The sequence below is a fragment of the Rhamphochromis longiceps genome, linkage group LG22, assembly GCF_057381845.1.
Source record: "Rhamphochromis longiceps isolate RC_006_pf linkage group LG22, R_longiceps_female_GT1.1, whole genome shotgun sequence".
NCBI lineage: Eukaryota > Metazoa > Chordata > Actinopteri > Cichliformes > Cichlidae > Rhamphochromis > Rhamphochromis longiceps.
Window position 1 is genome coordinate 12642727 of NC_140577.1, and position 27267 is coordinate 12669993.

At 39.0% G+C, this 27267-nt stretch overlaps 2 protein-coding genes across 11 annotated transcripts in view; one reads left to right on the forward strand and one right to left on the reverse strand.

Moving 5' to 3' along the window:
- The window catches only part of LOC146643623 (sodium bicarbonate cotransporter 3-like), a 62670-nt gene extending 47305 nt beyond the window's left edge, over positions 1-15365 (forward strand). For 6 of the 9 annotated variants that reach the window (XM_085395815.1, XM_085395817.1, XM_085395821.1 and 3 more), the window contains 15 exons: positions 400-506; positions 1583-1757; positions 2719-2852; positions 2947-3192; positions 3711-3816; positions 4394-4555; positions 5098-5211; positions 5560-5721; positions 6447-6698; positions 6938-7006; positions 7242-7415; positions 7617-7754; positions 9890-9990; positions 11242-11358; positions 12962-15365. In XM_085395815.1, coding sequence (XP_085251941.1) covers positions 400-506; positions 1583-1757; positions 2719-2852; positions 2947-3192; positions 3711-3816; positions 4394-4555; positions 5098-5211; positions 5560-5721; positions 6447-6698; positions 6938-7006; positions 7242-7415; positions 7617-7754; positions 9890-9990; positions 11242-11358; positions 12962-13043 — 2139 coding nt within the window. In that variant the 3' untranslated portion in view covers positions 13044-15365. Of the gene's footprint in view, positions 1-399; positions 507-1582; positions 1758-2718; positions 2853-2946; positions 3193-3710; positions 3817-4393; positions 4556-5097; positions 5212-5559; positions 5722-6446; positions 6699-6937; positions 7007-7241; positions 7416-7616; positions 7755-9889; positions 9991-10311; positions 10351-11241; positions 11359-12961 lie in introns of all 9 variants that reach the window. The other 3 variants (XM_085395819.1, XM_085395823.1, XM_085395820.1) reach the window with 2 other exon arrangements.
- A 1717-nt stretch (positions 15366-17082) lies between these two features.
- On the reverse strand, positions 17083-26081 carry LOC146643624 (homocysteine-responsive endoplasmic reticulum-resident ubiquitin-like domain member 2 protein). 2 transcript variants are annotated; one of them, XM_085396449.1, is made up of 9 exons: positions 26002-26081; positions 25251-25524; positions 23497-23574; positions 21249-21362; positions 20946-21070; positions 20102-20215; positions 19716-20003; positions 18609-18723; positions 17083-18052 (listed from the first exon to the last, which is right to left on the reverse strand). In XM_085396449.1, exons 2-9 carry the CDS (start codon positions 25395-25397, stop codon positions 17882-17884), a joined length of 1152 nt encoding a protein of 383 aa, XP_085252575.1. In that variant the 5' UTR covers positions 25398-25524; positions 26002-26081; the 3' UTR covers positions 17083-17881. The 2 variants fall into 2 exon arrangements, with proteins under 2 accessions (XP_085252575.1, XP_085252576.1); XM_085396450.1 differs by having other exon boundaries at positions 25989-26058.
- Between the last annotated feature and the right edge of the window lie 1186 nt (positions 26082-27267).

Consider the following 27267-nt stretch of genomic DNA (forward strand, 5'->3'; position numbering starts at 1 on the left):
CTACTGAATATACATTTAAGTGTCCATTTTCATTTTAAACCTAGCCTAAAATGACATGACTGTAACAAAAATATAGAGAAAATTGCCTGGGATACACTGATGCATTAATGATTCTAAAACTGGCCATAGGTGTAGATCTCTTTGTTAGTCTTGTGATAGACTGGCAGCCTGTCTAGAGTTCAGCTTGGGTAAACAGTTGGATAAGTCATTAAGAATACAACATCTTTCATACTGTACTTCCATATATACAAGTCTTATAAACAGTAACATGTTGTTTATATGTCACATTTAGCTTTATATCATTATAATCACAGTAAGAGAGGCACCTTAAACGAAGAGAGAGGCCTTAAAAGAATTAAAACATATGGAACATATTGTTTTAAACTGTCCTACCTGCAGATAAAGAGGAAAATACCACTGCAGCCCAATGGCAGTGCACCTCCAGCTGGAGAACTGGAAAAGGAGGAGGACCATCATGCAGGGCCTGAGCTGCAGAGGACTGGGAGGTGAGTATGTAATGGTGACATTATTAAACATCTATCCAGTCAGCTGCTGTTCCCTGTATGGAAGTGACTTGTTCTGTTTATTGTTCTGTTTATCATCTTGAGTTGCAGGGGTTTGTTTATGGTTCTAGGATGCTCTAAAATGAAATTTCTGTGAATTCAAAGCTATCAGCCAAATAATTTTTTCTAACAGAGCTTTTATTAAAATTTGAAATGGTATGAAATGTGAAATTTTAGAAGCACGACATTAGTTTGTTTGAGCAGATACATTACTCTGTTAAACTGAAATGTCGACATTTATGGATAACTGATACCACCTATCCACGGGCCACACACTAAGGACAATGTGTTTATTGGCAACCTCAGACTGACACACACTCATGTCTGTTGGAAGGCACTGTATTATTTACAGAGTCACGCTCCCTTTCACTGCAACTATAAAAGGCTTGTGCTATGAGCGAGCTACTCAGGGAAAGCTGAGCGTAAGAAAGTACAAGAAGCTAATGTTAAGGGAAAAAAAATGAAAACACGGGCTCTGTGAAAGAATCAGCAGGGGCTGTGAAGGACAGCAAGAGAGGTTATTTCAGAGGTGTGAGGGAAAGTAAATATAAAAAAAGACCTCACAGGAAGGCTTTTGGATTGGTGTTAGAGAAAAGAGAGGAGACGATATACAAGGTGAGAAATGGATTTGAGAAATAGAAAGGCAAAGGAAAAACAGGCAGAAAGAGGCTGAGTGGTCAGTAAGTAACATCAGACAGCATCTCAGTGAAGCCAGAAACATTAAATTAGTACATTTTAAGAACATCGGTTTACAGCTGACACTGTTACAGTAAGAGTCTTTTCTTTAGTGCTAATAAGCTCTGAACCAGATGGTCACATGATCCATCACAGACACTTAGATACTTAGCTTCATATTAATTGAGTTTTTGTGACAGTAATACTCTTGAAGCTTCCACTCTTCACATTTCCTGATTGAAAATATGTTGAAGTTTGCATTTTTTTTTCTTACGGTAATTGTAATTACATTACATTCAATTTGAAAATTTCAAGCACTAAAATCTGCTCTGGGAATCTTCTAGAATTTTCGGAGGTCTGGTCCTGGATGTCAAGCGGAAAGCGCCCTTTTACTGGAGCGACATCAGGGACGCTCTCAGTCTGCAGTGTCTCGCTTCTGTCCTTTTCCTTTACTGCGCCTGCATGTCTCCTGTCATCACATTCGGGGGTCTGCTTGGGGAGGCGACAAAAGGCAACATAGTGAGTCATAAAGCTTGGCACTTAAAAGTCAGTATTTGATCGCTTCATGGGTTCCAGTGGGCGTAAAAGCCCTAATCCCTTAGTCGTGTTATAGTCGAACGTTTGGGACTATTGCTACTACATATTGTGATTTTTGCACTGGCACTTCAGATGGGTTCTGTGAGGGTATTGTGAATGACGGAAAGCAAATACCCCAGTTCCACAGAATCCTAAAAATGGCCTGTATTTATATAGCGCTTTACTAGTCCCTAAGGACCCCAAAGTGCTTTACATCCTAAACGCTCCATCGTAAAATTGTAAAGTGCAAAAATCTGTTCTTTCTACCATCCATAATAGTGTTATCAGTGTTTTCAAATAAGAAATCCATTTCACAGTTTGAACAATTTTAGCTAAATAATGCAGCACTCTTACACTAGACAATAAGATGGGATCAAATGCACACATGTTACACACAACATGTTTCTGACCTCTTTAAAACACGTGTATGAGCAATCAAAATGAAAAAAATGTTACATAAAATCAAACTATTAATACATTTCACTTCTTTCTTTTTGTTACCATACAAACTGTTTAGTATAGTGTCTCTTTTTGTGGTTCTCTCTGTTCTCTCTCACTGTCTGCTTCTCTTTCATCCAGATGTCTGTGCTAGGCCAGGGACTGTTGGCACAGACAGTCTGTGTGCTGGTGTGTGTAATGCGTCTAAATAAACTCACACGCTGCACAGAGATATGACTTCGGACAAGTCAGCAGTGTGGGAACATTTGAACAGTTTTATCTAGCCTCTCAGACGCAGCCCATAATGTCTGTTTAATCAAAGCTTTATGTTCTGGTCTGTGGTCTCCTCCTCATCTGTTTCTTTTCTCCTTCAGCCTTTCCCTCTGTATCCTCCTTTGTGCAATTTCACCTCCCCAATCCCTCCTTTCTTATTCCCTCACTCCACTCCTCTCCTCTGTCTCTACAGAGCGCCATCGAGTCTCTATTTGGGGCATCACTGACAGGAGTAGCATACTCCCTCTTTGCAGGCCAGCCCCTCACTATTCTTGGCAGCACGGGGCCTGTTTTAGTATTTGAGAAGATCCTCTTTAAGTTCTGCAAGTGAGTTTGAGCAAGTTTGCATTGTAGTAAAAAATGCTCAACAGTGTTTTATGTTGATTCCCATTGTCTAATAGAAATTCTTTGTCTTTCCCAGGGACTATAGCTTGTCCTACCTGTCTCTACGGACCAGCATTGGTCTGTGGACTGCCTTCCTGTGTATCCTCCTCGTGGCCACAGATGCAAGCTCTCTGGTTTGCTACATTACCCGCTTCACAGAGGAAGCTTTTGCAGCATTGATCTGCATCATCTTCATCTACGAAGCTCTAGAGAAGCTCTTTCATCTGGGAGAATTGTACCCTGTCAACATGCATAACAGCTTGGACAACCTTACTCTGTATTCGTAAGTACTGAGATTTAAGTTACATGAATGATTAAAGGTCCATTTGTTTATTATTGTTTGCTCAGTATTATATATTTTGAATTGTTTGCACAGGTTGCATTAAATTTAGCTCTTCAAATTGCTGTCTCTGCAAGAGTGCGTTAACTGATAATGAGAGAGGTTAAAATTTATATTATCTTCTTCTACGACTACTTCAGCTGACTGGTTTACTGGGAAAACTCTAAAGTCTTATTAAATTTTCATTTAATTTCTGATTTGTAACGGGCTTTGACACAACCTCAGAGGGACTTGTCTGCCCCTGGTCTCAAAGTAGGGACTTTCCACATTTTCTATTACAGTCTTTAGATTAAATTCCAAAGCATCACATAAAGTAGTTCCTTCTTAAGGAAAATATAATTTTACCCGGCAGATACACTGTAGCATGTACTTAAAGTTTGCTTTAATTGAACCTTAAACATTATTTCTCACAGAAGGCTCAAGGTACAGACTTTGCTTAGTTTTGGATCCTCTGTCCCCAGGTGTCAGTGCTCTCCACCAGCAAATGCTACAGATGAGGTCATGCAGAAGTGGAACCAGTCCGGATATAGTCCAGACTCTATCGAATGGAGCAGCCTCAGTGTTTCAGTAAGACTAGCGCACAGTGACCTCTAGTGTAAAAAGCAGAAATTACAAACACAGTTTTAAAATTGGAGAGCAAACAGTGAAGCTTAATGTTGACTTCATGCATTGAATCTATGTAGAGCACATGCCATAGCTTCCCCAAGTAGCTTTTATACCTGTGTGTGCGTGTGGTGTGTCTCCATTGCTCTACAATTTTCCCACATAAACACTTGCTAGCAGTGGAGTTTCTCTCTTCGAGTTGCTCCATTGTCTTCTAGCTGATTTCAAAAATGGCACCAAAAGAAGTAGCCAGAAATGCATGGAAGGAAAAGGTGGTGCTGTTGTACTGTGAAGTTACATCAGTAGGGAGGTGTGTGTCAGGTTAGGGTGTAAGTTACTGCATAAGGTTTCAGAAAGGTTTGCCATTACATACCTACAGCGTAGATTTAACACAGAAGTTCAATTCCACTATAAGCCAATAGTCTACATTATATAATTCACAATTTTAGTCATAAGCACAACCCCCAGCAATACATCTACCTCTGTCATACAGATGATTCGTTAAATTACCAATTTTTATCCTTTTTCTTCTTCTTTAAAGACGTGCAAATTGCTCCATGGAGACTTTGTGGGTCCTGCCTGTGGTCACCATGGGCCGTACATCCCAGATGTTCTCTTTTGGTCTGTTATCCTCTTCTTCACAACCTTCTTTTTGTCATCATTCCTCAAGCAGTTTAAAACAGAAAGATACTTCCCCACCAGGGTGAGATGTTGGGCTTAATTTGTTTATGTATGTTATTTCTTTTGTAAAACGCAGCAAAAAGAAGCTTTTAAAAGACAAAAGAAAGCACTGTTTAATCCCTAATCATGTAAAATGATGTTTAAATAGTACTATTTGAAATATGAAGCATCAGATCTGTAACATCACATGTCATTATATGTTTTGTACACCTGGTGCACGCAAGTGTGGGCAGATTAACCTAAAAGGTTCTGACACTATGTAAATGTTTGCATTGAGTCATTAGTACAGGAGCAGACTCATGTTCAGAAAGAAGAGATCTTCCTGCATCCTCCCACATAGTACCATCTACAGTGTTATCACTCGGTGTAGGCCGGTGTTGGTATTGTGTAAACTGTAAAATGTGCAACAATTACTTTGATGGAGCTGTACCTACAGAAGGAAATGATATGAAGTTAAGCAGCTTCGCTTCTTTGTTTTAGGAATACATTTATAAAGGGTGGCTGAAGGCACATGTCAAATCCCTAAATAAATTAATCTATTTTGTATATGTGTGTGTTACATAGGTGCGATCCACTATTAGTGACTTTGCAGTGTTTATAACCATCATGATTATGGTGCTAGTGGACTACCTAATGGGGATCCCGTCTCCTAAACTGAATGTTCCTGACCGCTTTGAGGTAGGCATATTGTTCATCTGCATTCCTCCATTTATTACTATTGAGTACATTTTTACGGATCATAGCTATTATCTTCCGTAAGCTTTAAATAAAGTATATAATCTGTAGATAAAGTAAAGGTTTTGTAATTCTATTGTATTTTACTCAAGGGTTTCTTTACAGTGGTAGCAGTCTCTTCTCAGAGATGTAAAAGTACAGATTGTGTGTGCTTAAGGCTTTCATATACAAAAGCTCTTGCTGGAATAGTCTAGATTCTGACCAACACATTACAAGTAATGTGTAAGATAAATATTCTCAGTTAGTTCATACCTTATATATACTTAATGTGGCTTGCACTTTTCCCCTCAGCCAACTTCAAAGAACAGAGGCTGGCTAATGGATCCGTTAGGAGAAAACCCTTGGTGGACACTGCTGGTGGCAGTACTTCCTGCCATGCTCTGCACCATCCTCATTTTTATGGATCAGCAGATCACAGCAGTCATCATCAACCGCAAAGAGCACAAGCTGAAGGTCTGACTTTTATCTGAAAGTATTTTGAGAAAGCTTGTGATAGGGTGCCAAGGGAGGAACTGCGGTACTGTATGAAGACGTCCGGAGTGAGAGAAGTATGCTAGGGTACTGCAGCATATGTATGAGTACAGCGAGACAGTGATGAGGTTTTGCTGTAGAAGTGACAGATTGGTTCAAGGTGGGGGTGGGATTACATCAGAGATTGGCTCTGAACCCCTTCTTGTTTGCAGTGGTGATGGACAGGTTTGACTGATGAAGTCAGGCAGGTGGAAAGGTAAAGATGTAAGGAGTAGAGTTAGTGAAAGTGGATGAGTTTAAATACTTGGGGTCAGCATCCAAAGGAATGGACAGTGCAAAAAAGAGGTGAAGAAGAGCGTGAACACAAGTGTCAAGGGTGATTTGTGACAGAAGGACAGCAGCAAGAGTGAAATGGAGGGTTTACAAGATAGAGGAAGAGCAGTGAGAGGGTTTATGGATGTAGAGAAGGAGGACATGCAGAGGGACGGTAGAGAAAGGGTGAGACAGATGATTCAGTGTGGTCACTTCTAAAGGGAGAAGCTGGAGGAAGTATAAAAAGTTTCACAAAATTTATTTTAATTTTTTTTTTTTTTACAGAAAAAGGCAAATAGCTGATTGATCACAGTGAATGAATCTGTCACAAAGATTTTTCTCTTCAGTCTTGAAAGTTTGTGTATGTCCATGCCTCTACTTCTCGTATCTTACAGAAAGGATGTGGCTATCACCTGGACTTGCTCCTCGTGGCAATAATGCTGGGCGTGTGCTCCATTATGGGCTTGCCGTGGTTTGTGGCTGCAACCGTCCTCTCCATTTCCCACGTTAACAGCCTGAAGGTGGAGTCTGGCTGCTCCGCACCGGGAGAACAGCCCAAGTTTTTGGGAATCCGGGAACAGCGAGTCACGGGATTTATGATCTTTGTCCTGATGGGTTGTTCTGTCTTCATGACATCAGTGCTCAAGGTGCGATGGGGTTGTCAGTGAAATAATATTTGCTTCTTCATGAGGATTTGCTTCCCCCTGTAAATCACTGTATATAATAATGTCTTTTGATTATTTGACAAATGTTGCGTTAATTCCGTGTAAACTAACTAATGTGTTGTCACCTGGCACAAGTGTGTCATAGATGTTTTCAGCTTTTTGCTTCATGTACCGTAAGTTAAATATTTTCTAATATGTTGTTTGATTTGTGCTTTCGGCAGTTTATTCCAATGCCGGTTCTGTACGGCGTCTTTCTCTACATGGGTGTCTCTTCCCTCAAAGGCATTCAAGTAAGTCTCTCCCCTGCTGTCTTTAAAGATAGTGCTGCCCTTCTATTCAGAACAGAGCAGGAGTCTGGAGCTGTTAATAAAGATAAGTTTGCCCCCTGCTGTTGCAAACCTTTAATGGTAATTCAGAGTCCCTGGGAGCTTCTCTTAAATGTGTTTCCTCCTCTGAATAATCTATTAAGTGGTACTTTCATGCATTTGTATTTCTTAACTGTTTCACTGACTCTCTTTACTCTAGTTCTTTGACAGAATCAAACTGTTTGGCATGCCTGCAAAGCACCAGCCTGACCTGATCTACCTGCGCTATGTGCCACTGTGGAAGGTCCATATCTTCACCCTGATACAGCTCAGCTGTTTGGTGCTGCTCTGGGTAATCAAGGTGTCTGCAGCAGCTGTTGTATTCCCCATGATGGTAATGACTCAGCCTTACTTATTTTATCACTTCATTTTTACTGGAGAAGAGTTATAGAAATGTTTTTAATGTCACAGTTATTGATCATTCATCTGTATGTTGTGCCAAATAACAGTATAGCAGAGGGTTTCTTTTATTAGTAGATATGATTTTTATTGTGTCATTCCTTTACTTTATGTTTGGTTTCATCTGTAATTCTAGGTTCTGGCGCTGGTCTTTATCCGAAAGCTTCTAGACTTTTTCTTTACCAAGAGAGAGCTGAGCTGGCTCGATGACTTGATGCCAGAAAGCAAAAAGAAGACTGAGGATGATAAGAAAAAGAAAGCGCGTGAAAAGCTGGTAAAACTCATCTGTTTTCCATAAGTGAACATCACAAGTTTATTTGTAATTTGAATTTGAAAGAAGTTTTTGCTTTTCTTTGCATTAACAGAAAGTTGGCTGTAGCAGATTTTGTGTCAAAAATGGGGAAGGTGGTATTTTACTGGGATCACTGGACAGAAAAAAAAATCATATTAACTTTTGAGCATGATGTTAATGATAGGAAGCAAGATCTAAACCATGACAGGAAATGTATCCAATCACAAGCCTTTTCCAATGATAGTAACTAGTATACAGAACTAATGAATAAAAATATTAGTTCTGTATACTCAAGGTTTCAAGGTTTTATAGGATTAAGGATTAAGCAGACAGCCTTGACCCTGAGAGTGGAGTTCAGAGCATCTGTGAAGAGCTCATGCCTGTGCTCCTTCTGTGGAAAGAACTTAAAAGTAAGAGGAAAGAGCTGGAGGGTAACAGCTGACTATTTTCAATATCTACTTGAAGGTCACAACTACTTCTGCTTCCAAATGATACAAAATTAAAACTGCTCCTCAGTTACAAAAATTTACTAAATGAGATTTTGTTTCCTTTCTACTGTACTTCAAGACATGCACTGAAATGACAAAAATGTAGTTATCCTTTGTTTTTCTTCCTAATTTGCATTTAAACAGTAATACTGCAAAATCTCTCCAAATGCTCCATCTGTCTTTGTTGTAAAAAACAGCTTTCCAGATCGTGTAAATCCTTCTGAAGCTCAGATTGGAAGACAGTTTAATTATACTACAATTCGAGTGGGTGCCTTAACAGTGGATCGAATCAAATTGCTAATTAAATTGCTATATAATTGTGGCAACTAGGCAAGATCAAATGGGTATATTGGTCTTGCAAGCATGGCTGTTATGGAAGAAGAGAGTTTTGAATCAAGTACTTTCAGTGCTACACAGCCACGGGAGACCAAAACCCAATATAATAGATAACCAAAACCCAATATAAAAGATAACCTTTATTAGTCCCACGTGTGGGACTAATAAAGGTTATCTTATCTTATCTTATCTTAATATAAGCCCGGGCCAATAAGCCAGATGTTAAAGCTGATTTACCGTATTTCCCGGACTACAAAGCGCACCTGAATATTAGCCGCACAAGCTAAAATCAGGGGAAAATCCTGTTTTGTACATACATTAGCCGCACCTGACTAAAAGCCGCAGGTGTTTCAATGTTGACTTATCATATGTAAGAGAATATGCACAAAGGGAATTGTCAGGAAAGAGATGGCTGTTTGGAGACATCACTTTTATTAATATTTTGAAAAACAAGTTATGGGTACATATTTGCACATGTAGTACATAACAGTAACCTACAGCACACCAGAAAAATAGATTCGGACTACCTTTTAGGCTCAGGTGCAGTGACACAGCTTTAACAAGAAGAAAAGTCAGTCATTCACCACCATCTTTCTCTTCTTCCTGCGCACTAAAACCACCAAAGTCCTCTCCTCCAGTGTCGGATACAAACAGGCTCAGGATGGCTTCGTCATCCACTCTCCGCTTCTCTCCTTCGTTGTCACTTTCAAAACCAAAGAAATCCTCATTGTCAGTGTCAGAGTCGAACACCCTCTGAAGGGCCGTGGCGGTGTCGTCCTCTCCATCATGCAGCAGTCCAGCCCTTCAAAATCCGTTGGTGATCGTGGATGTTTTCACACTTTTCCACGCTGTCAGAATCCACCGGTGGAGTTGAGCATAACTTGCTTTTCGCAAGTTTATCGCCGCTCGTCATCCACGCCTCCCGCTGAACGCGTACCGCTACTTCGAAGTTTGTTTTTCGCGCTACTTCGTACGGCACTACGTTGCCTGGCGGACGGACATGTGACTAACATACCACTCTTGAACCCCGATCCTTCCGCCAGGCAACGTAGTGCCGTACAACAGCGGAACACACAAAACACATCGTCTTACGATATGACAAAAATCATGGACAATCCATAGAAAAGCCGCACCTGACTAAAAGCCGCAGGGTTCAAAGCTTGTGCAAAAAGTAGTGGCTTATAGCCCGACAATTACGGTAAATATGAATAAAAATGTGAGACTCAATTGTTGGAGGATGAACCTCACTGCAGTAATAACTGGTTTTTAAACTATAGATGCATTTGAATCTAGGATGAAGAGTCCGGACTGGAGGAAGAAGAAGAGATGGGGATTAAGGACACTTATGAAGACTCGAACCGGCTCAAGATCCCAGTGAAGGAACTCTTAGGGAGGTGAGTAATGCACTCCATAAAGCATCCTTTAAATGTCAGATTGTGGGATGGAGAGCTGAATCTTCTGTAAATTTTCACTTGGGAGTGAAGTGTATTCATGTTAGTGACCGTAAATCTCACATACTACTATAATATTTTTATCTTATGGCCTCATGGCTAAATATATTTAAAAAAATTTGATCCAGATAAATAAAGATTTCACTAATTTCGTATGTCTTGACTTCTGCTGTGTCTAAACTTAAAAAATATGTTTTTATCTACAGCTTGAAATGACAATTTAAAGACTGGTCATCAGCTGTGTGGTTATGTCCATCTTAACAGATCCTACAGAATAGAAGTAGTGACCCACAGCGTCCCATTGTAAGAAGAGGTAGCATGGCTGTGTGTACAATGACGATGATAATAATAATAATAATCTCTGACTCACATTGCTGCATATTAATAATGATAATAATAATAATGGATTGCATTTATATAGCGCTTTTCGGGGCCCTCAAAGCGCTTTACAATTCCACTATTCATTCACTCTCACATTCACACACTGGTGGAGGCAGCTACAGTTGTAGCCACAGCTGCCCTGGAGCAGACTGACAGAAGCGAGGCTGCCATATCGCGCCATCGGCCCCTCTGGCCATCACCAGTAGGCAGTAGGTGAAGTGTCTTGCCCAAGGACAACGACCGAGACTGTCCGAGCCAGGGCTCGAAGCGGCAACCTTCCAGTTACAAGACGAACTGCCAACTCTTTGAGCCACGATCACCCACGATTAACCCTGCTGATAGTTTGTGCATGGGTGAAATTTTCAGACCATAAAAAACAGATTTTCAAAACAGATGGCTTTAAACACACTGCTTTGTGTATTCCTGTCTTTTTGTTTTTATTATTATTATTTGTTTTAAGGTAAAAAGGTCTATGATAGAATGATTGCCTTATCTAATAATATGCATACAGTCAACTCTCAGGATACCCCTTTGCCTAAAACGCAAACAGCTCTTAATACATGTTAACACAGAAGTTTGTTTGTGGTCTGTCTGGTCAGCCATACTGTGTTGTTAACTTGGTTTAATCTCTAATATATGCATGTTTGCGTCTGCCTCTCCTGCACTGATCCTGTCCTGCTGTCTTGATGTCTACATGCCTGTCTTCTCTTTTTGTTTCTGTTTCTGTTTGTGTGTGTGTGTGTGTGTGTGTGTGTGTGTGTGTGTGTGTGTGTGTGTGTGTGTGTGTGTGTTTGTTTTCATTTTGGCATGTAGTTCTGACACTGACCCCTTGGTTGTAAATATCTCTGATGAGATGGCCAAAACCGCAGTGTGGAAAGCAGTGAACTCGAGTGCAGAGTCTTGTGTCCAACCTGTGAAGCTTAGCGGAAGGTAGCTATGCCATCTCCTGGAGTTTTCCAGAGCCCCTGCACCCAACTCTGTTACTTCAATATGATATGCTCGCTAAAAACAAGAGGGACTGCTTGGTAGTGCTATCTTAACGTACGCTGTAGTCAGAAACTGAAGCTAGTTACTGCCTGGAAGTCCACAGCGATTGCAGTTTTGAGTGTCGGGAATCAGTTTAATCCTGTAAAAGCAAAGATAATAGTTCCTGTTCCTTTTAGATCCCATAGCTGTTAACCTGACTTGAGTTGACAGGAATATATTTGCAGCAAAATGGCATTCCTCAATAACAGTTTGACATAGTTTGCACAGTAATGCATGTCAAACTCTGATTCGGTTTCCTTGGAAAGGCAAAGGGTAGGAAACACTTAGAAATAATTACTATTTATCACCTGGTTCCATCGGACTGGATTCTGATTGGTCCCACATTCAGACTGCACCCTGTTTCATTTATCCTAAACATACTTGCTGTCATGATGTGTATCTCCTAAAGTCACAAAGATTTTTACAATTTGTTTTAGGTATCTTGAAAAACTGAGTAGGTGTGTTGATGCAAAGAGGAAAAACACAGTACTGTGCAAAGGTCTTGTGCTACCCTTATTTCCTTATTTCAAGGAGACAGACTTCCTTGTTATTTTTGAAGTGGAATTGAACAATAGTTTTGCAGACTTTCCAAAGGAATTTCAATGTTTGTATTTTTTGCTGCTTTCAGTCCAGTCCTCGTATCTGCATTCTCTTCATAAGAATGTTTGTTTTGTTGTTTGTTTGTTTTTTTTAAATCCATTTATCACTGATCTATGAATCACCAAAGCATAAAAAAGGTACCTAATTGAAGGGATGAACCAGTGTTGTGTTGATGTGAATCAATTTTGAGCTTTATAGTTAGACTGCCGGTGACAAAGAACCTATTACATAAACACATAATTTGCTTTCATTCATTTATTTAGTTCATTTTGAAAAAGAACCCAAAGATTATCACAGTTTGACATTTGTTGGTTGGTTTCCAAATGCTTTTCTACATCTATTTCCCATCTTACTACCAAAATATGCAAAAATATGTGGTGGTTGAAGACTTTTGCATTGCACTGTAAACAGCTTTTTTGAGTTACGTGTATATTAATTTCACTAGATTTATCCATCCGTCCATAGATGTCTTTAGATTTGGGCACAAATCTAAGTTTCAAACATCTAGGGACAAAGACAATCAGACACAGAATAAAGACAGGTAGCCTCCCAAGATTTATCCACTGTCTTCTTGCCTTGAATAGAAGTCCTTACCCTGTGGGCCACTTCCTTGTTTTTTTGTGTTGTTTAGTTTTGATTTTTAAAAACAGATCCTAACTTAAAGTTCGGTCTCTAAAACCTTTGCACAGTGCTTTGTGTTGACAAATCTTTTGCCACAGTTCTCTCATTAAGTCCCATTCTTACCAAGTTGTACTAAAGCTGGTAAAGTCTTGTAAGTGTTTGTAATTAAGACCTATCACTCCTCTACCTGATAGAAATCACACATTTGTAGTTGCTCACAACCCTTAACACCTCCATGAATCTGCCTACACACTCATTTTCTCTCTATTTGTTAATCCCTGAACAGCCAAGAAAAGGTGGCCTGCGTTAGAGTCGACGTCAGCCCAGACACACCTGGAAGAGACTCCACTACCGAGACGTTCCTGTAATAAATTGTGCAGAACTCCTTTTGTCCTCAATACCTTCTCCTTCACAACACTTTTACCACACCGATGGACGCAATCTTAGAAGGAAAGGGGACACACTGAACTGGAGCAGCACAACCTCTCTGCAGAGCTCCTTCAGGGCAGCAGATGAGCTCCCTTAAGGATGCGAGTCTTTCTTCAACACACGTCTTGAAGTCCTTCATGTACAGAATGTGTACGAATGGTTGCCAAGATGTACTATAAAGGATAAAACTCCAAGAAACAAAGGAATTCTGCTGTAACTGCCCACCGATGTTCACTGTTCAGAAATTCTCTCTGTCTAGCAGCCATTTATTACTCATTTGAAGCACAGACACCAAAGGAAGGGGCCTCACTGGTGGGGGTGTTCAACTGTGTGAATTTTACTTTTAAACCATCAAAACTTTTATTTGTATTTATATTTTACTTTTGTTATTTTAGCTGTTCATTTTACTCTACTTTTTCTTTCTTGTTAGCATTCTCAGTTTCTATATATTTAAGGTGGAACTGAGACCTTTCACTAAAGTACACCAGCTTTGAAACCTTTTTGATTAAAGCCATTCAGGTACTGTCAGCACCAGATAATTCTATTTTATATTTAGTCTGGCACAATAAATGACACAAACCAAAACAGACAGAGGTACATTCAGATACTACTACTGCACCACACTAATATTACTGCGTACATCTTTGTCAGATTTGCTCATGAATAATCTCTCCTGTCTCTAGGGGAACACTCAGTATTTATACTGCTGCTCAAAATTAGTTTTTACTGTAAAGTCTCACTGTTGATAGTGTATGTGATCTTACTGAAATATCACGCGTATGTGTACTGTGTTCTTTTCGTTTGTAATATTGTAGAAATCTACTTCAGAGGCCATACGAAGTCTGTACTGTATCGTAAGCACTTTGCCAGTATAGTTTCTTACCTAAGATGAATTATGGTGTGTTAATAAAAAGGTTACTCCTCCTCCCTCTGTATTTATACATCAGTCATTCAAATTTTAATTATACAACTCAGGAATCTTGAGTGATTTCTGACTGTTGTCATTTGATATTTTAACCCTCTGGCCACTGTGTTTCTCTCATGGCTGTCATCACAACTATTTTACCTAATGCTGTAAATCACGACATATACAAAGGTGCGAAGAAATGAGAGAATATTTGTGACCCCCAGATAGCAGCACCTGTTTTTATACTGTCTATATTATTGTATTATTATTACTGTATGCGTGGGTGTGTGAGTACGAGCGAGCGTGTGGTATAAAGATAATTTGTTTAGCGTTGCAAATCATAAATCATTTTATGCAAAATATTTCTACTGTATATGTAAAAGAATATATTATATTCTAGGAATTCTTATTTTGCTGACAGCAGTCCTGTTTTAGCAATAAGTGTTCCATACTGTGCAATGGACGGACTCCTGAACTTGGCTAATATTCAGGCAAGGAATTATTCATCAAACGACTTCTGTGTATGTTTAATCTGCTCTGTCTGTGTGTAGCTACAGTGACTATACGGACAATAGCTTATGTGCCTTGTTGAAGCTCTTTGTGTACAAGTCTAGTACTGATAGTTTAAGTGTTCAGAAGAGAGGTACGGGCATACGCGGTGGCACCCAAAGACGGATCGTAGAGTGAACGAGGACACTGCTCTCCCTGTCGTAGTGTAATGCCATGTCTGTGTGAAGGTTGTAGCCTGAGCCATTGACTCAAAACAGTGTAGTTCAATTTATTCTTCCATTTAAAAATGTAACTAAATACTGTTTGTCAGTGTGTTTGTGTGTTCTACTATCACAGCTAGTGTTTGCTCACAACATAAAAGCTCTGTAATCAATTTTGAGGTACTGTTTCTTTTCTAAGTGATTAGTGTGTGTCAAAGTGTTGTGCCGTCAACATCCAGAAAGAAGTGACATCTATGTTAATTTATATATTTGATTAGTGGGAAAAATGATTCATGTGTGGTTATTTCACTACATATGTGGACGTTAAAATGAAATGTAAAATGTTGTCATTAGTATCATCAGAGACAGTTAACGTCCACCAACCAGCTAAGAATTTACGATTCCTGTTGTTTATCTTGTTTTTCCACATTATGAGGTTCGATTTAAGATGCATGAATCTGGATAAACGATCAATAATGTGAAGGAGTTTCTGGCCTCTATTGTCACACCAACAACACAGAGTAGAAAATGCATTTGTTTTGTACAGACATCAGTGAAGCACACAGCGTCCAGTTGTTAACTTGAACGATGACTCTTCTGTCATGACTGATTGTTGAAAAGCAATAAAAAGGAATACAAAGTGATTTTTCTTCTGTCTTCATTTAAAAAAAAAAAAAAAAAAAATACAGATTTTTTCATTAGTTTAGGATTTACGGGTCGCATTTTACCTTATGTTGTATTGATAAATAACTTTCAGTCAACATGATTTAAAACCCAGAACTCTGAAGTGCACTCACTAGGAGCTATATTAGGTACATCTGTTAGCAGTCACTTATTTCTCATTTAAACCATAGTTAGGACAAGTTTTAAATGAAGGAAAAACTGTGACTTTTCTGCACAACCATCTCTGAGGTTTACAGAGAATAATCTGAAAAAGAAAATATTGTTTGAGTGAAAATGTTCAGTTGATACCAGAGGTCAGAGGAGGCAGACTGCTTCAAGGTGACAAGAAGGCAAAAAGCAACTCCTCGTTACAGCCGGGGTATACAGAATCTTTGAATGAACAGCAGGTAAACCTTGAAACAGAGGCCATAGTAGATGAGGGTCCACGATGAGTGTCACTCCTGTCAGCTGAAAACAGTAAACTGAGACAACATTTCACACAGGCTCACCAAATTGTCCTCCATCCAGCAGGAAAAGGCGTCACAGTGCTCAAACGAGCTCAAACTGCTTTCTCGAGCATCAACACAAGTCTTTTTTTTTTTTAGTTTTTGAAGACAACCGGATGTTTTTCATTCTGAAGACAAAAGGTGGCAGCAGAGATCTGTTATAAACCACTGCAGACAAATACAGCAGGCACTTTTTCAGTTTTATAGTTCACACAGCAGTGGGTTCACCACTTAATTGGTCAATTAAACCTCTTCTGGGGACTAATAAGCTCCTTTTTCTCCACTTAGTTTCTAGGAGCCCGTTAAAATACAAATAAAATGCATTTTTGTTTTCTTGCAAACTATAAATTCATGTGCAAGGTCAGCATAAAGAGAGGTGCAATCCGGAATAGGTGGAGATATGTGGATATGCATATTTATTATGGTCTAATAATTTGGTTTGACTAAAACTTGGCCTTATGTGACATTTCAGCTGTGCATGTTCTCCTTCATGGTAAAGTACAAGTCAACATGAATACACTCTATATGCATCTGTGCCCGCTGAATGAAGGAGGACGCGCAATAAGCCTGTTTTTAATGTTACAAAGAAAGAAAAGAGACACGGAGGAAAGAGGTTAAACCTCTTGAAGATGTGTCCTTGAACAGCACAAGAACTGAGCAAAGGACAGTTTGACAATATGTTTGACAAGGGAAGGGCAAATGTGTATTATTAGTTCAGGACTTTATTTTTAATCATGTTTTTTCATGAGTGTACATCAGCTTTAATGTCTTACGCAAGAAACCATGTCATGGAAAAGATTTCAGATACTTCACTTTGAAGTACTGCCAGAAATGAAATCAGTCTCAGCAGTTTATTCGGGTTATTAAATGAATGGTTACAGTAATTTTAATTCTACTGATTGAGCATTATATTTGAGCAGCATGTGCCCAGCACTGTTTCAGGCCCATGCATCCGGACCAGAGCTTACACAGCAGACGCTACAATAAATCATTCCAGTAAGTATTCACTTCAAGTTTTCTCTTTATTAAAAAAAAAGGATCTTCCGGCTACAAAATGTATTGCAATTTGTAGCCCAGTGAAAAATAAATTCAGGATATGCTTCTCATAAGAGCAGAAATCCTGCTCAGCGCGAACAATTCAGTCATTATTTGTGTTTCTGTGTTGACCTGGTAGAAACGAATAACCATGTGATTAAATTACAATAAAAAGGATTTTAATAAACGTTAGAATTAGTCATTTTCAGAAAATCCAGAGACGCACAGCAATCAAAAAACAGTGAGATTTTTTTTATTGTCTTCTCAACAGCCAGAACTTCAGTCAAAATAATAATTTCTTCTGTCATTCAGTAATCTGAGACTGTCTGAAAGCATCGTTTCTCCTTAAAAAACAAACAAACAAGAAAATCACACATTACCAGCCAGCATCACTGGGTTTCACTTAAACACAGTACAAATGTGTTTCATAAAGTCTTGGGCCAAAATAACTCATGTATTACAGGCGCTACATGATTCACTATTAATCACTGAAATTCAGCTTTTACACTAACGTGGCTCTTTTAAAATGTCTTATTGTAATATAACGACAATTACAAATAATTCATTACAATTCGAGCAAAACAACTATTTCAACAATGGCTTCTTACAAAGAAAAAATAAAGATTTAGGTGCCAAAAACGCAGCAGTTAATTGTCGTCCCTATGTTTACATGCCGTCGATAGCAATCAATTCATACACCGTGAACAAACTTCTCGTTGGTTAGTTTAAAATATTTGTCTTTGTGCAGACAAACAAAACAACTTGACGTAAAATTGCCGTTTTTTCCTTTTTTAAATCGGCCTGCTGTGGTTCTGCTCAAAGTTTCACGTAGACTATTGGGAAACTGTAACACTGCATTGTAAAAGAAAGAGTTTCCCTAACCTGGAGAGATATTCACCCTCCTCTTAAAGAAAATGCTTCGGTGGGGAACTGTGGCAGCACATAGTGCTTGTGGTTCAGTTAGCGCCGTTTGGTGGCCCCTCTGGGATGAGTGACATGAAAAAGGTTATGATGAATGACCATGTGGAGGACAAGAAGCCTGTGTGGGGGGCGCTGTTAGGATCTTCCGCTCCTTCCTCTCCGCTTTCCCCATCCTCATCATCAGAACCGTCATCCAACACTCCTTCCTATACGAGGGAAGTCAAATTACAAGAATCAAGTGAGATTATATCTCCCTGACGCTCAGTGCACAAGATTAGGCAAGAATATATGAGTCATATTTGACTGTGAAATGAGATATCCACTAAATTAGCTTCAGGCATAACGCCCCACACTTTATCTACATACTTAAAAAACATTTCTTCATTCCCCTATGAAGTCAAAATGCCATTTTAGTGTTTTTAGCTCATCTTTCCCTTCCACTAGACCGGCAAATTACATTTTTTCTAACCTAATTAGAACAACAACATAAATAACAGACCATCTGAAATCAAGTAAATGTCAAAAAACTGTGATTGACCCCAATTGACCTCATTTTCATGATCTTTGTTTTCTTAAATTGAGCAATCTACAATAAAATACCACTGTTATGAGTTATTAAAGAAGAGTGGTGTACTATATCCTTCAGCTATCTGGAAACTGGTACTTCATTTCACAGCTTATACTGCAGATAAAAAATAAATGATACCGATAAGAATCCAATCAGTTCTGAGTAAAGCACCAGTGGATGAGAGAGACAGTTACCATTTCTTGTAAGTCTTGGTTTTGTGGCTCTCCCTCGGCATCATCCTGATTGGCTCCGTCTCCGGGAAGCTGAAGTTCGTTCTCCAGGTTAAACGGAAACCAGCCGGCCTGATGCCTGCAGGCAGAAACAACGAGAAAAGAAATTACAAATGTTTCACAGTGTTGGTCACATCAACTTATTATTCATTATACTCTTGAGTAATCTTTGAGGTACTTATAATGTGGTATGAAAATAACAAATCCCTGTCGTGTCTACAAAATATGTTTTATAAAAATTCTAAGAGCCTTTAATGTTAAGATAAAGGCAAAATATATAAAAGTAATGCATTGTAAAAATCGAAACTTCTGTTGAGTCTTCATAACTTTAAAATTCAGGTACTTCTTTCCAGTTATATTAGGGGAAACACAACAGGGAATCTTCAATGCAGCGCCGCATGAAGACACAGGAAATCGCTCTAATCAGAGAGCATTCAACCAATGTGGCCTTCATTGTAAAGGCAACCATTTTTTAAAGATAAATGCTTTCCGGAGAAAAGCATTTATCTATTGTTGTGAATTTCGATGTGAGATGAGACCGAGTATCACCCACAATTACTGCCTTTTGTTAAAGTACAAATCCAAAAAAGCACTAACAAAATCATGAGACCCAACAATGCAGTAACAGAACAAACACTACTGTAAGTACAGACAGGCAAGATTTTCGAGTATTTCTTAGAGTATATAGAAAATAAATTCGATAATTTATGTGACTGTTTCTTAAAATATCCATTTTCTTGTTTTTCCCTACGCCTGGAACGATGTAGCATTCTGGTACCACAAGAAAGTAGCGATAAAAGCACCTTTGAGTCATTTGTCAGCCACTATAATGAGTACAGTGTCACTGTGCTGTCCTGTCTGGCTTTTAAATGTGCTCTATAAATAAAGATTGTTGTTGTTGTTGTTATATTAAACAATACCAGAAACTCTCCCAGTTAAAGCTAGCGTGTCACCGTGCGTGCTGCAAATACACTTTATTTCAGTTTCAGAGTTTGAAGATTGTTTTAGTGTAGTTCGGGTCACTGTATTGTAATGACGGGCATTTAAAACACATGTTTAAAGTAAACTCACAGGTAAAGCACCAGCATGGCCATCATCACCATGACAAAGCGGCTGAAGGACGAGTAGAAGTAGACTATACTGAGTAAGATGGCAGCACGTGAAAATGTGTACACCCAATCCAGCCAGTCCCGATTGAGCTCTTCCTCGTTCAGGATCTCCCCTCCTTGGGCATTCATCTGGACTTCTGGGTTGCCGTGGCGACCCACTTGGGGTCGTTGACTCTGGGGATGGGACTGGTTAGACTGGGTCGAGGTCTGGTCGGGCCTGAGGTGCTGAGAGGAGGCGGCAAGTAACTGACTAGAGGACGAGAGACAGATGGTGGTAACACTGTTTGAACACAGCCCTAAAAACCTTTGTGTTTTTAAATGGAGAGACTAAAACACAAATGGACTTACTAATGCATGTAGTACTGCCTGGCATACAGCTGCTGCCACCACATGAGTGTCATGGGGTTGTAATAAGCGGGCATATTTGCGGGAGGCATCGACTGAGCAGAGTGTTGGTTCCAGCTGGAAAAAGAGGGTGCAATATGAAAACGGTGACATTCTCCATTTTTGGAGAAGAGGTTTTAGTCAGAGCCAAAGGAAAAACATCAGCACTGTAATCAAATTATTATCGTTAATACTGTTTATTCAGTCAAATATAACCAATGCTTTTGTTTATCACATGGCCAGACATAGCAGGAAAACACACCCTCACTAAACCAGAACAACTCATCCATGTGTAAACAACCTCACTAGGATTGTTGGGAGAAGTTTTTATACACTCAACATGACAACATTATATATCAGTAAATTTGGGTTTTTACTGATTTCTGCATAAGTTTTAATTTATTTGGGATTTTTTCCAATCTATACAGGCTCAAATATACACACACACACTCAAAAAGCCTTTTTATAAGTGGTGCTGAAGGTTCTACAGTGTCTTTTACTTTGGCGGGGTCTGATTAATCGTCATAAATGAGTACAGCTGGTAGTTTCTCTTTGCCAGCATAAAAAGGATTAGGATGCAAGCACTAATTTGATTGACAAAATTTAAGACGCAATGTGCATAAAGTTGCCAAGTCCAAATCATTAAGATTGTTATGTAAAGTGTCTTGAGTAACATGTTAAAACTACTTAATAATGAAGTTTATAAGCAGGTGTATTTGCATTGTTTTTCTATTTTCATCATTAGTTGGTCTAGGGAAACAGTTTCCTGAACTACCCTTCACACCTGCACTGCAGTTCAGTAGCTTACCTGTACATAAATTGTGGATACATCTGGTGGTAAGGGAAGGATCCAGCTCGGTGTCTGAGTCCATCACTGCTCCCTCCCGTAGAGGAGTGGCTATCCTGACCAACTCCATTGGAGTTCTGAGGGGCCTGTAACCAGAGAGGGGGAAAAAAAAAGTTCTATTTTCTTGCTCGTCCAAACACAAAGGCAAGTGACGTTTTTAAATCTCCAGAGATTTGCAAATTACAGCAGTTAGGGAGCTGATGAACGAAAATATGGCGATGATGAAATGAAATGCAAGGTCTAAGAAGCACACGGCTGACCCACCGTGGGACGGGCTGTGCTCTCCTGGGGCTTGTTACTGCAGCTGCGGGTGGGCTTTGGGGAGCTGGGAGGGGTTCGTGAGGCGCACACCAGATGGAGCATATGGTACTCGTCCTGCTGTAGAAGCCAATAAGAGCTCATTATTAAACACAGCTTAAGTGCAGCATGTTCTTTGGACTTGTTATTTTTAAACCTCAAGAACACTTCAAAGCGCTTCTAAATCTATTTTGTGGACATTTGCTTTATTAGATTAATGCAAAGACAAGAATACTATACATTAAGCTTTTCTACAAGGCTACAGATCTAAATCCTTCAAAAGAGTTTTCCAAGTTACTATCTTTGTTAATTACTTATCTAGATATACCTTAATCAGGTGCTGGAAAACTTTAAAAATGTTGCTTTCAGGTTTAAACAAGACAAAATTAACACGAGGGAAGCGACTGTTTCTAAACAAATCAGCAGTAACTCAGCATCCCAGCTTAACCTGTGATAACTGAAACAAATACACGATTGTTTTTTTTTGTATGCCATTCCCCATTTATGTACACATTATATGTATGCATGTTTTGTATGCTGTTTATTTACTGCTGCATAACTATTGCCAACTGAGCTGCTGCCTATTTTGGCTAAGGACAACTTCACAAAAGAGACAGGACATTTAAGATTTGCAATGTTCCTGCTCAAACACAAACATATTAATAATACCTACATAATATTTGAACATATTGAGTTTCTTTACAAAACAGCATGCAATTATAGGAAAGCCCATTATAAAATGCATTACTTTAATAGTGGCCTAGAGATGAAGAAGAGAAAAAAAAGTGGAACACTAGGTAATAAAACATATTAAAAAATCAATTAAAAGAGAACAACATAAAAAGAAGGAACACAAACTCTCATTAGAGCTGCAATATACCTGTACACACTGTCTTGCTTTGCCCCCTCCTCCATTCTACTCTCTTTTTAGTGATGATATGTCGGCCAGTTTTTCGTTTTCAAAAATCAATTCACTAGACTTGAATTTACCTAAAAAAGATCAACATGAACATTAAAACTTTTTTCCCCTCAAGACTTTGTCATTGCTGTGCCACCTATGGTTACATAATCATTGTTGCAGGTTACACAAAGAAAACCAGGAGGAAAAGTCCTTCACAGCAACAAATACAAAAGTGAAGTCACTTCGTGCCGATAGCAGAAAAATGGGTCAACCTAAGAGTTGCCTAATTTTGCAGGAATCAACATGAAGACTCATTGACATCCAGTAATTGTGTATAAGGTGGCTTTGTTTGCACAAGCACCGAATGTTCCAGTGAAATAAATAAAGATTACATAAGCACGACAAACTACATTCACTGGACACTTTATTAGGTACAGATCTTTGTTAATGCAAATATCTGACCAACCAATCACACGGCAGCAAATCTGTGTATTTAGGCATGCAATCAGGCTTTAGTTCAAACTGAGCATCAGAATGGGAAAGAAAGGTTTTTCCCCCGCTTTTTAATCAGCAGTTCCGGCTAATGCTGGTGGTAGCGTAGTGGTGTGGGTGACACTTTGGGAACCTTAGTACCAACTGAGCGTCATTTAAACACCACAGCCAACCTGAGTATTAGTACTGATCATATCCATCCAATCACAGTGTACCCATACTCTAATGGCTTTTTCCACCAAGATTAATGTGCCATGTCACAAAGCCCAAATCATCTTAAATTGGTTTCTTAGACAGGACAGCACAGTGACACTGTACTCAAATGGCCTCCACAGTCATTGGATCTCAGTCCAGTAGAGGGTGGTAGTGGTAGAATGGGAGGTTCACATCATGGATGTAAAGCCGACAATTCTGCAGCACCCGTTTGATGCCATCATGTCAACATGGACAAAAAAAATCTCTGAGGAATGTTTCCAGTACCTTGTTGAATCTATGCTGCAAAGAGTTATGCAAGTTCTGAATGCCAAAGCATGTCCAACCCAGTACTAGCAAGGTGTACCTAATAAAGTGTCCTTTGAGTGCAATTCCAGTTTATCTCAGATGTGTGGGAAGGTGTTTCTGTGTAGGCTACATAAGTTCTTCCACACCATACTCCATTCTACTTTGAGTGCAGAGAGACTCTTTTGTTGAAATTTTAAACACAGTAAGTAACAATTGCCTGATACATTTTTGTAAATCAGGCAGTTTAAATCTTGTGAGCTGTAGACTTACTAAACTACATGGACTTTAATAAATCCTATGCCTATAACTACACAAACTTACCTTTCTGAGCACATCTTTTAAGGTAAAATGATCCAGCAGGAGCTTTCCAGAATACACCAGCCTCTGGTCTTTGGAGCTCTAAAAATAAAAAAAAAAGGATAACGATAACTGGGTCAAAGAAGGAAGCCTATGTATAATGAACAACACCAAGAATCTAGGTTGCTCAGTTTTGTTTTACATTTTTAAAAGGGTAAAGATGCCAGAAATACAATCATACACTGAAAGAAAACAGAGTTAACGGTTAAATGTACATGATCACAGCATTAAAGGGCAGAAACTTTCTGTGAATGAGTGATAAGGATTGGTTTGTAGTAACCTCAATTGGGATAAGTGGGTCTTAAGAGTGGATTTAGCTCTCCTGACTACAACAAGGTCAAAGTGTGATCCTCTTACAGCTTGCATTCACTCTACAGTTGTTAAAAAACACATTTTCTCTTTTAGATCCTGGCCATCTTACAACTGGAAGTGGAAGTATTTTCTTGTTTTTTGAGATTTCCAGAAATAACTTCCCCCGAGGTACACAAAAATGTAAAGGCATTTTGATGAACACTCTACAGCTTTATCAGAATGCAGTTTGCTCCCATGTATTTAATTTGATTGCATCAAAACAAGCCAAGAGCACAGAGGAAGCAGAGCAAAGTCAGATTAGCAGCACAATAAAGCCGGAATATAAACGCCTTCCCTTCATTGTGACGTCAAATCTACAGCCTCCAAGGCTCATTCAGCTACAAAGACTCTAGGAACCTCATTTCTTTCCCTTCAGAAAAAACATCAAGGTTAATGATCTATGTCACTCAGTGATTATTCAACTGAGTGACATAATATGACTCATGAGGGAACTCAGCAGAACTCACAAAGCAAAAGTAAGCAAAGCAAAATGAAGGTTGAGACTGTGTGAGAGCTAAAAATCAAAACACAGTTAAAAGGCAACAGAAACAACAAAAAATGCAATTCATTCTCAAAACTGTGTAACTGTGAAGCTCATATGTAACACACGGGGGTATGCAGGCCATTTCCTGCCTGATATGTGTAACATAATGCAGAAAAAAATCTGGTAATGATATCAATACACAGTTTGTCCAGCAGAGCGGCTTTCACTGCAGTGTTTGCAATACTGTCACTGTCTGCAGCATATGGAGCAGAATACATGTCACAGCACCATTATGTACCATTATGTTCGTTGATTTTGTAACTCCAACATATTGCGTGTGTCATTCATATTACTATTAACTGAAAAAGGCAAGAAAACACTTGTTACACTTGTTCCATGTTATGAGTATCTTTCTAACCACATAACTATCTCCCAACACTGCAGTGTTTCTCAAACTGTGGGGCATGAACGACCAGAAGAAAAATGTGAAGTTGAATGAATGTAATAATTTTTTTAATCATTATAAGGGAATAACAAAAACAAGAGTTTGCTGATGCAATAGTTTCCATTTAATTAAAATTCAATTTTAATCGTTCTTTTTAAATTGTAAATTTTTGATTAAAATAGCCAGAAATAAAATTCTGCTAACCTCTGAAGTGAAGCATACCAAAACGTTTGAGAACTACTGCATTACTGTATGCCATCAAAACAAATACAGTAGTAGTATTACAACAGCAGCTGCTGCTCCTACTTCAATAACAGTGATCAGCTGGTTTGGATAACAAAAGCAAAGTAGGAAAGTGTTACCATGATCAGAGGGAATTAACACGCAAGTCAACCTCTTACATCAACAGCTTTGATTAAATAAGGGTGAGATACTCACAGGTTTACTCGGGTACACATCAGACAGGTGAGCTTTGAGTTTCTCCACAGTCCAGTTCTGGTAGCAGTTGATTGTCTGGTCATCATATTTCTGATTGGGAGCCCTGATCACAAGGGTAACAGGATTGTCCACAACAGCTTGATCCATGACTCATTTGTCTTCAGTGGAAAACAAGAGAGAAAGGAGATCTGGACTACGAAGTGTGTGTCCTTGTTCCAGCTCTGTTAGTTTTCAAATAGGTTCCTGGCACCATCGAGGGGAAAAAATCTCACAGCTGGAAGAAACAGAAATGACAACATGAGTTTAGGGTTGCCCAGGTGGCATAGTGACATATTACGTAGTAAAATGAAGCAAATAATAACAGCACGGGAAAAAACGGTTCAATATTTTCCGACAGAGAAAGAAGAGTTATTCGTTTTTATCCTGTATTCGCCCTGACACACATTGAACCACACATATATTTCATTACAGCTACAACACTCGCGACAACATTGTAACAAGCTCCCGAACTAAACAATAGCGCTAAGGACAAAGTGATATGCTCTAACAGAAAACTAACGCTACATTTTGTCAGGGGTAATTAATGGATGGCTAAGCTAACGTTAGCTTTAGTAGGTTCTCTGCTACTAACAGCAGTCAAGTCAAGCTAAAAAAGTTCTCGCCTTGGATAACTACCCGCCCAAATTACAATGATCTAGTTGTAGAACGGTGTTCTTGTAAAACTAAGCTATGATGTACCTGGTTAACGTACCTGGTTTACCTCCGGACAGCAAAATGTTGTCTAGTTGGCTGAACGGACTGAACCTGGTTGTCATACTTCTTTGATGGATTTCGGAAGGTTGTCAACATTCGACGTTATACTTATTACTGCCACCTGCTGGACTTTAGTGTGCATTACAACAAAGACACGCTAAAAAAGACTGTGGAGATGTACGTTTAATATACATTTCAAAGGAGTCTCTGCAGTCCTTTGAAACAGCTTGTAGAACCTCTTGAGCAGCAATTCTTCAAGTAGTATTTTCTGTATGGCCCTATCAGTCTCTGATATTGCTGAAGAGGAATTTTGGCCCTCTCTTCTTTACAAATCTTCTTAAGGTCACTGAAGTTTGCAAGCCTTTGTTGATATACTAATGTCTTAAGATCCTGCGACATGGCCTCACGTTTGACTCTAAATACTTTGGTATACAGAGGAGTTCATGGTTAACCCAATGACTGCAAGTTGCCCAGGTCTTGTGGCTGCAAAACAACCCCAAATCATCAATCCTCCTCCACCGTGTTGTTGATATGAGGTATTTGTGGTGATATGCTGTGTTTGGTTTCTGGCATATGTGGTGCTGTACTATAAGCCCAGATGCCTCTTTGGTGTCATCTGTTCAAAGGACATTGTTCCAGAAATCTTGTGATTTGTTAAGGAACTGTTAATGAAATTTGCGACAATAAGCCATGCTACAATGTTCATTTTAAAGTTTATATTCTTTTCTGGCAACCTTTCCAAACCAGCCATACTTGTTCAGTCTTTTTTAACTGCACTGTCATGAACTGTCGCCTTTAGCTTGCAAACTTAAGCCTGTAGATTCAGACATGAAACTCTTGGATTTTTTTGTCAGTTTGTCCTTTGCAGGGATGTCCAATCAAATGCAAATTAACTCATTTAATTAGCAGCACACAGCTGCTAATTCCCTCTTAATACCCATGGAGGCAGTAAGGGTGTACTTTTCTACTGCAGTTAATTAAAATTTCTAATAGATGTGGACTTCATAATAAAATACTATAGAAAACTACATTGTTGTGCAAGAAAGAAATGATAAAGAAAATGGAAAATTATTTGCCTACAAAAAATAGATCATTTGATAAGCACAACCATTTATTGCACAGCATGTTACCTGCATTAAATCTATTAAGTCAGGACAATTTGCATATTAATGATGAAGGAACTGAGCTCACAGCCCATTATTTATTCAGTGGGCTAGTTTCAGTCATTGTGATCAAAGGTACTGTTTATAAGGTTGGGGGAACT